The 10,038-nt window shown below is 25.8% G+C and overlaps 1 protein-coding gene across 11 annotated transcripts in view; it reads right to left on the bottom strand.

Moving 5' to 3' along the window:
- Positions 1-136: 136 nt before the first annotated feature.
- LOC127279333 (neprilysin-1) overlaps positions 137-10,038 on the bottom strand; it is a 42,850-nt gene continuing 32,948 nt past the window's right edge. For all 11 annotated transcript variants that reach the window (XM_051301635.1, XM_051301624.1, XM_051301625.1 and 8 more), the window contains 5 exons: positions 9,523-9,705; positions 8,894-9,056; positions 8,486-8,802; positions 3,164-3,432; positions 137-3,068 (listed from right to left, as the gene is read on the bottom strand). In XM_051301635.1, coding sequence (XP_051157592.1) covers positions 3,065-3,068; positions 3,164-3,432; positions 8,486-8,802; positions 8,894-9,056; positions 9,523-9,705 — 936 coding nt within the window. In that variant the 3' untranslated portion in view covers positions 137-3,064. The remainder of the gene's footprint in view (positions 3,069-3,163; positions 3,433-8,485; positions 8,803-8,893; positions 9,057-9,522; positions 9,706-10,038) is intronic.

Here is a 10,038-nt window from a genome sequence, read left to right as displayed (position 1 = left end):
TTAAGGTGGGAGATAAATTTAAAAAATTCAAACAAATTTTTTTTCTAAAATGTTAATATACAATATTCTAAAATTATGTTAAAGAATTTATAAAACAAAATTCAAAGTATCCTTATTGGGGCATTCCATGATAGATCCAGTCGATCACTCAATATATATAATATATAGGGCTAAATAAGTGTGCCAAGAAGTTTTATATAATTATTTTGTAAAATATATTTGTAACAATTATATCTCTTTTTCAGTTATTTTTATCTCGTAATCTATTGATCGCAGAAAAAAATTTAAATGTTTAGAAAATATTAATAAAAATAGAAATGTACTAGATTTTGTGTTTGTTTGAGAAATACTAATATTCATTATTGTCGACATTAACAAATTTTTTGCATAGGAAAATAATGTGTGACAGTGATTGTGTAATGTAATTTGTTTAAAATATTATGCACAGAAACAAACATATCAATTTAAATGTATTAATTACAGGTCACAATCATTTCTAATTAAACTACACAATTTTTTAAAATCAAAAAATATCATGAAAATATAAAATAAATTTTATAACCAATTGAAATTTATTGTAAACAATTTTTTTTAATTAATCGTCGGGTAACATCAATAATAAATATATAATATGTTCTTTAAAGTTTATTAATTTTTAAAATTAATATATTAAATTTAAATATTTTCTTACATTTTTGATTAATTTTTTCAAAAATGAATTATAGTTTACGAGATAAATATTTTTAAAAAACAAAATAGAAGAAATTGTGGTAAAACTGCTGCATTTACATATATTGCTTTATAAAAAATTAATTTGACATGAAATTTGAATAAATTTTTTATACTTCAAGTCTTTAATTATTTATCATCCGACTGCACGTGTTAGTTTGCTCCTTTATATATATATAATAACACAGGTTTACAAGGTTTTGAACCCAAGCAACGAAAACCTGTTTCTATAAGGTAAATTTTAAAGCTGAATTCGAATCAGCAGTCCATTTTTTCACTATACGTTAGGTTTTTGAGATAATTGCAATTTTAATTTTTTGTTACTTTAAACAATTACTAAAAATCGAAATATATGACTTAGAAAAAAAAGTCATAACTTAAAGATTTTTAGGGTTGCTGATTACGAATTTGCAAAGTCAGATTTCAAAAATTCAAAATGACGGATCCAATATGGCGGACGAAAATATTAAAAATCAAACGGATGTGCTTGAAACTTATTACTCGGTCTCGTAAATAAAATAATTGAAAGTGTAGATAACGAGTGTTTTTCTTAAATAATAAATTGCATCAACTAATAAAATAATAATAATAAATTCTAAAAATCAAAAAATTCTCTAAAATAACCCAAAAACTCGTTATATTATATATATGTATATATATATATATATATTTTATTTTCACCATTTTTACATTAAAAAACGCAAGATTATTATTAATCCTGCTATATATATATATATATGATTGATATGTTCCAAGTATAGAGAGTAAAATTTTGTAACAAATACAAATAATGCATAACTTTTTCACTTCGATAATCACTTGCTCTGAAATTTTTTTAAAGAATTTTGTCTTTTTATGTATGAGTCAGTCTATTGACTTTCGTTTGAGAACTGTTACAGTCCTATTAAAATTTAATTTTTAAATATGTTGTACTTAAAAAGTTTCCATTCAACGTTTTTTAAAAAGTTACCATTCATAGATTGCTTAAATTCTAAAATTTCAAATTATATTCTACACAAAAGAAAATATATTTTACTTTAGATTATTTAGAAATATAATTGCAACAGTCCTAAAAATCAATAGAGTGACCCATAAAAATATGGAATGTATACATGTAAGTTTGTATAAAAATTCACAAATTGATATCTATTTCTTGTTTCTAACTTATAGTAAAAGTTATACATTGGAATAGTGTATGTATATGTATATATGCTAAACATGAAATTTTCTTTAAAAAAATGTCGAGCAAGAAATTGCTTTAACGTCGCATATATTTTACTAACGTACAACATATAAACATGTATACTTTTTCAAAATCCTCCTATTCTTCATCATTTGTTTCAAAACATCCAATAAAAATTTAAGAAGAGAAAAAACTCGCTTACTTCTATATATATATAATGAAAGTTAAAAGTTGATGTTAAATTATCCAATATAAGTCACGTTTTGACTGTCAGAAAAAGAAACTTTCGTACCTGAATGCCAATGACATTTTGCATTATTAAAAAAATTTTTTTTTTGTCAAAACAACTTTGTCTTACATATTTTTATTTACATCAAGAAGAATTATATTCTCTGACTTGTAAACTTGTAGGACAATTTTCATCAGAAATGTATTTTGTCACATTAAAAAAAGAGTGGATATTTTTTTGAAATGCTATTTTATAGCAAAAATGGAAATACTTTAAAAATATTTAAGAAAATCTTCAAGATTTTCCAGATTTCGTATTTCAAGATTTTTTGTTCTTTTAAATTATTAATTAACTTTTTTTTATACATGTTGAATTTTTTCCCCTAAATGACATGTCTAAGATATATATGGAATTTATTGCTATACGGAGTAAAATTTCTGAACTGTTCTGGTCAAAAGTTCCAAGTTATTGAACTGGTTTTTTAACTTTAGTAATCTATATTAAAAAGTACATGAAAAATATACATCAAATTTTTCAAATTAAAATCCATAAAATTTTGAGATAGATTTTAAGATATGTGGATTTTAAAATGCCAGTGTCGTTATTAAAACGTTAAATCTTCCATAACCCACTAATTTCTACTTAATTGAGTTAATATTTTAGGGATTTGTTACTCTCAAACAGAGCAAAAATATACCAAAGTTACATAAGCCAGTTCAATAACTTTGACCTCTTGACATGGACAGTACAGGAATTTCACCCCATATATATTTAATGACATGTATTTTATACTTTTGTCATGATTTATTTATAAGTGGAATTCCACGTGGTTAAAATGTATCTTGATATTATATCTGTATTTTATACTTTTGTCATAATTTATTTTAAAGTATATAATTCCACGTGGTTAAAATGTATCTTCATTACCTGTTGGGAAAAATATTTCATTAAAAATCTATATACTTGAAAATTTTTTGTTATTTTAATAAAATAAAAAAAATTTTGTATCTTATTATCATTACCAAACGCTGCATTTGTGTGTGGGATTCATTGGTGAACCCGAGGGACAATTAAAGGCCTTAGCAAAGTCCTTACTATTTGAAAGAGGACCTAAAACACGAGCTCGACCTGGAGAATGGACACTGCTTCTAACTTTAGTTCGCGCATCTTCTGGCCTCATGGTGCCACACCAAATTTGTGCATAATTTAAGAAGAAAAGCTGATCATGATTGAGATTTACTCCAGGTAACAATGATCCTTCTCCATGATTTGATACCCATTTTTTATAGGCCTGAGAAAATCAATTCAAATTAAGAAAATAATTGCAACGTCTACGCGGTGTTTATGTATAAATTAAATTTTACATTTAATTCTAAGTAAAGAAAACAAGATGAGGATAAATAAGATTCGGGTAACCCCGGAAAAACGTAAATTAAAATAAATCGTATAATTAACCATTCAAAATGTTCTCAAAAATTAATTTTGAAAGCAGGGACTGTGATCATTCATTAGATTAATAGAAAATTAAATTTAAATATTCATTCCTTTTAGATCATTTTAAATGATCTATAACCAATTGCAATGAAACTCAGGAATTTTAATCTACATATAAAAAGAAATGTTTCCACATTTTCTAACTATTTTCAAGTATTTTATAATAATTACACAGAAAATTAAAAGGCATTAAAATAATAAGCGTTGCAGCTTATTTTAATACCTTATAATTTTCTGTGTATTTAACAATATATCAACATTTTCACATTTGAAAACCATTCCTTGTTATATTTTAAACTCCTTTATAAAATTTCAACTCAATCCATTCAGTATTTTACGAGAAAAGTAACGGACAAATTAACATTATAGATAGGGTTGTAAAGTTTCATGAAATTTTCATGAAACTTTCAATGCTTCATGAAACGTTTCAAAGTTTCAAAGAAAGAGGCGGGAATATTAAAATTATATATAATAAATCCTTATTAATAATAATATTAATTAATTTTGCCTACGTTTTGAACTGGAATCTGTTCATCTTCATAAGGCTAAACATTTCAAACAAAATATCACATTAAATAATTTTTCAATCAAAACAGTTTAAATAAATATAATAAATATCTCTCAATAATCATACTGCATAAAAATAACATACCAACGATTTCTCGAAAATTAAAACAGATATTTATTATATTTAAATTGTTTTGATTGAAAACTTATTTAATGTGATATTTTTGTTTAAACTTTTACCCCAGAAGATGAACTGGTTTCAGTTCGAAACGTAGGCAAAATTGTGATATAATAATAAATCAAGTACGATTATTCAAATAACAAAAAAAAAAACAAGTTGTAAATTCAGATGTTCATTACATGAACATTTTGCTTCCTCTTTACGATAAGCAAAAAAATTTGCTTCCTCGTGGAGAAAGCATATTAACATTGAAATAAACATACAAAAATAATATAATAATATAAACATAGTACCTATAGATTTGAGTTAAATTTAAAGAATTAATGGAAGTTAAAAAATCAAAAATTCATATTTTAACCGAAATTTCTAAATATTAATGAAAAATAATATGTAATTTATAATTTATTTACAATTCTATCGATTCATTTTAATGCAAGGAACACAATTATTTTATATTTAAACTTGAATTTAAATAAATATAAAATTTTTCAGCTAAAATGTGTATTTTCTATTTTTTAACTTTCATTAATTTATTAAATTTACCTCAAATGTCAATTTACCTTTTATCTATAAACTTAAATTTAAATAATCACAAAATTTTATAGCCAAAATGTGAATTTTTGATTTTTTTAACTTTCATTAATTCTTTAAATTTAAATTAAAACTATACTTTATATAATATACTGATCGATTTGTCTTGACGTAAGCAATACGATTTTATTATATATAACTTTAAATTTTTCTATTTAAAAATTTTTTCGATTAAAAAAAATTTTTGGAAAAAAGACGATAAAATTTTTTTTTGTTGGTATTTTTTCAAATCCTTTGGTCAGATTTGAGATATTAATATGATAAATGAGCCTACAAAATTTTATCTAAATCCATTAAAACCTGTTAAAGTTATCTTCTAAACAAAAAAGGGATCCACACACACACACACACGCACACACACACACACACACATACATCCGGACATTGGATCAGGATGTCATATAATATGTTTCTATATAGAGAAAAATTTGTTTCCGACACTAAAAATTTTTACAAACGAAAGGACTACATAGCTTCCTTCACGAGGAAGCAAAAAATTGAAAAGAAATGAACTAATATCTGAATATATGAACGATTCCACGTGAGATTTACCTATGACCTTTTAAATTCGTCTAAATATATTTTTTTCTCATTCTTTGCAGAAAAAAAAGGTTTACGTATTTTTTTAGGGTTCCGTACTCGGTTCGGAACCCTATTAATATCGGTTTTTTTGAAATCGTGTACCCCCCCCCCCCCTTAGCGGCCACACGAATTTATCTAGAGGGCTGAAATTTGGTACACATATGTATTTTCGCGTGTAGATTACAGGAAAAATATAGCGAACCTGATAGGAATTGATTATCATAGCGTTGTCAAGGAAAAACCATGAATTTTTACTAAAAATGACTATGTACCCCCCCTCTAGCAGCCACATCTTTTGACATAAAGAGCTCAAATTTGGCACACTTACGTATTTTAACGTGAAAATTACAGGAAAAATATAGCGAACTTGATTCGGATCAATTTACATAGCGTTGTCAAGGAAAAACCAAAAATTTCGAAAAAAACTGATTTTTTCTCCCTAGGGCAAACAATATCCAACCCAGACAGTTCATATTTAGTATACAAATGTATTTTTACGGGAAAAATACAGGGAAAAAAAGCGATCACGATTAGAGTTGATGATTAACTTTTTATCAAGTTTTTCAAGAAAAAATGACAATTTTAGGAAAAAAATATATTTTTCTACCAAAAACGAACAAAATTTTATTTAAAGGAATTTAAATTTATTTATTTTAACGTATTTTTACGTGTAGATTACAAAAAAAATATAGCGAGCATGATTGGAGTTGATTATCATAGCGTTGTCAAGGAAAAACCATGAATTTTTACGAAAAATACCTAAAAATGACTATGTAACCCCCCCCCCTAACAGCCACATCTTTTGACATAAAGAGCTCAAATTTGGTACACTTACGTATGTTTACGTGAAAATTACAGGAAAAATATAGGGAACTTGATTCGGATCAATTTACATAGCGTTGTCGTGGAAAAATCAAAAATTTCGAAGAAAATGATTTATTATAGTGCACATATAATATTCAACCCAAACTGTTCATATTTGCTGTAAAACAGTATTTTTGCGTGAAAAATACAGGGAAAAAATGTAAGCGCAATTGGAGTTGATGATCAATTTTTATCAAATTTTTGAAGAAAAATGATAAATTTAATAAAAAAATGTATTTTTCCGCAAAAAACGAAAAAAATCGGACAAGTGCGAGTTACACTCGCACTGAAATCGAGGGTTCCGTACTCGAAGCGAACTTATTTGGTATAAAAATAAATGTTTAAAAAATATGTGTTGTATGTTAAATAATTTATGTGATACAAAAAGGAACAATTTTTTAAAAAAATTTAAGAAAATTGTTCCTCCTTTGGTATAAAAACAAAAAAAAAAATTTAAATATGTGTTGTATTTCAAATAATATAAGTGATACAAAAAGGAACAATTTTGTAAAATTTAAGAAAATTGTTCCTCTTCGTATCACTTATATTATTTGAAATACAACACATATTTAAATTTTTTTTTGTTTTTATACCAAAGGGGGAACAATTTTCTTAAAATTTTTTTTTAAAAATTGTTCCTTTTTGTATAACATATATTATTTAACATACAACACATATTTTTTAAGCATTTGTTTTTATACCAAATAAGTTCGCTTCGAGTACGGAACCCTCGATTTCAGTGCGAGTGTAACTCGCACTTGTCCGATTTTTTATTTTTTTATAAGTGCTCAAGTTTTCGAGTTATGAATTTTTAAAAATCTGATTTTTTCAAGTTTTTTTGAAATACACCTAATTTCAATAACATGTAACTTTACATGTCATTACACTGAAAAAACGTTGGGCGAGAGGTTGGCTTTTTATGTTCAACCGGTGGGTTAAAAGTAGGCAAACCACTCACTTTCGTTTTGGGCGAATGTGTCTCCCAGTTTAGGAGAACGGTTCGACTTTGGTGGTGCAAATTTAGGCCCAAAGGTGTCGATCACATATTCACATGCTTACCCTACTATTGGCATAGATGTCGCGCTTCAGTTTCTAGTTTCCAAATTTCCTATGTATGTACTGCGGCATATATGTATATTTATACTCGTGTTTCGTCGAATAATGTGTTTTTGTGATAAGTTATAAATGATTATGGATTTGTTTTTAAGCCAAAATAACTTTTTCCATTTACGTGAACTATTCTATTCATAAACATCACGCAGACTTTTATGTATACCGCTAACCTATAAATTGCATGTTTAGTTTTTCTAAATACAAATAAAAAAATAATATCAAGTTTTTAAGCACGTTTATATGTATCCAAATTATTTGTCAATTTTTTTATTTATACTTTTAATTATCATACTTGTATGCACACCTAACCTATAAATTGCAAGTTTACTTTTTCTAAATATAAATTAAAAATAATAAAAATAAACTATTTAAATTGATTTATTAAAATATTTTAATTATTATTTAACATTAGTATTTTGGTATTGATATTAATATATTCAAATTGATATTTCAATTTTAAAATTTATCTATTTATATTAATATGGAAGAAGTTAACAATCTATCTATTAATAATTTAATACAAAAACTTTAATTGTGATGTAAGATTTCAGTTTTAATGTTAAAATATGCATAATTCACAATGTGTATAAGTACAGTAATGCTAAATTACATATACTCATGAATCGTTTCCTTTTTTAAATCAAATTCCATCCCAAATCTTGGAAAAGCATTTCTACTTTGTTTTGGGCGAACGTGTCGCCCAAATATGGTTTAGATGTTCACAAGAACGAAAGTAGCGCCGCTCTACCACTAGCAAGGCAACTGTTCGTCCAATTTTTTCTCAGTGTAGATGTATTTCAAAAAAACTTGAAAAAATCAGATTTTTAAAAATTCATAACTCGAAAATTTGAGCACTTATAAAAAAATAAAAAAAATACGTAAACCTTTTTTTTCTGCAAAGAATAAGAAAAAAATATATTTAGACGAATTTAAAAGGTCATAGGTAAATCTCACGTGGAATCGTCCATATGCAGTAATTGTATAAAATTAATTTGAAACTTATTAAACTTACCCGAAAAGATTGTTTGAGTCCTCCATTATCAGCAATATTCTCACCCTGTGTCATTCTTCCATTAACATAAAGATCGACTTCCTGAAGTTTATATCTAGAATATTGATCAACAATGCATTGTGTCCTTTCTCGAAAAGCCTTAATTGTTGCATTATTCCACCATTGCATTACATTTCCATCTTTATCAAATTGACGTCCCTTATCATCAAAACCATGAGTAATTTCATGTCCAATCACTACTCCGATCCCTCCGTAATTTAATGATTTAGGAAAATGTTGAGAGTAGAAAAGCGGTTGTAAAATTCCTGCTGGAAATACTGTATAACACACACACAAAACAAAAATAGTACATATTTTGCGTAAAAATAAAAAAAAATATCAGTTTTTTTTTGTAAAGGAGAGTAATACCAATATCGTTATTATTTGGATTATAGAAAGCATTAACAACAGCCGGTTCAGTTGACCATTTTTCCTTATCAACAGGTTGACGTAATTTCTGCAAAACATGATACGCATCGTATTTCAATACAGCTAAGATATTTTCTAAAAATTGATTTGCTGTAATGTTAAGCTGAAATATTAAAACAATTAATTGATTATTATAAAGAATTTCTCGTATACAGTGAAACCCATGTATATCGGATTTCAAGGGACCGGAAAAAAATCCAATGTAAGTGGGAATCCGAATTATACGGGTCCGATATACGTGGGTTTCACTGTATATATAAATGCTAGGAAATATTTTGAATAATAATAAAAAATAAATTCTATCTAAAGCGGTCAAATCCGATCTTGTATAATATTTCTTTAGCATTTGTTTTAGGTGCTGCTCTAAAAATCCATTATACGAAAAAAATACATTTTTGTATTGTTTTTAAATTTGTTACACAAAAGACCTGTACTTTTTTCGGATAATGGATTTTTAATGAAATAGCAGCATCTAAATCTGATGCTGAAAAAATGTTACATAATTAGAGATTTTCACTTATCGGATATAGAATATCCCACATGCATTATTTATTAGTGCAAAATTTTACCGTAATATATTCCTCGGATAATTTTTTCGAATCTTTTAAATATTCAGGGTATCCAATTTTTTCAGTTATGGCATCAGCTTTACTTTTGGCAACAGCTCTCGTTTCATCATCCATCCACTGATTTTCAACTAAAAGCTCATTAAAAGCTTGTCGAATAGTTTGAATCATTTGTAATGCTGTTTCCTAAAAAATTTTATTTGCTTTATTTATAGATGATAATAAAATTTTATTTTATCAAGTACTTTCTATTTAGTTATAAATATACATATACTAAAAAATAAAATTAATTAATTAAATTTTAAAAATAGTCGTTATTAAAAAACGTTAATAAATCAATTTTGTTCTTTAGTATAAAATTGAAAAGAAATTACTTGATTTAAAAAAGTAACATAAAGTTTAATTTCACTCTTTGAACATCTGCTTTTATGATGAATGAAACTTTATTGAATGCAAAATGTAATTGAAGAGCGGCGAAATGTATGAATGTAATAAAAAAATTTAGTAGATATGAATCAC

This window comes from Leptopilina boulardi, unplaced genomic scaffold (genome assembly GCF_019393585.1).
Source record: "Leptopilina boulardi isolate dan_hultmark-lab unplaced genomic scaffold, ZJU_Lbou_2.1 LbouV2_216, whole genome shotgun sequence".
In the NCBI taxonomy this organism is placed as follows: domain Eukaryota; kingdom Metazoa; phylum Arthropoda; class Insecta; order Hymenoptera; family Figitidae; genus Leptopilina; species Leptopilina boulardi.
This window is presented reverse-complemented; position numbering and strand designations above follow the sequence as displayed.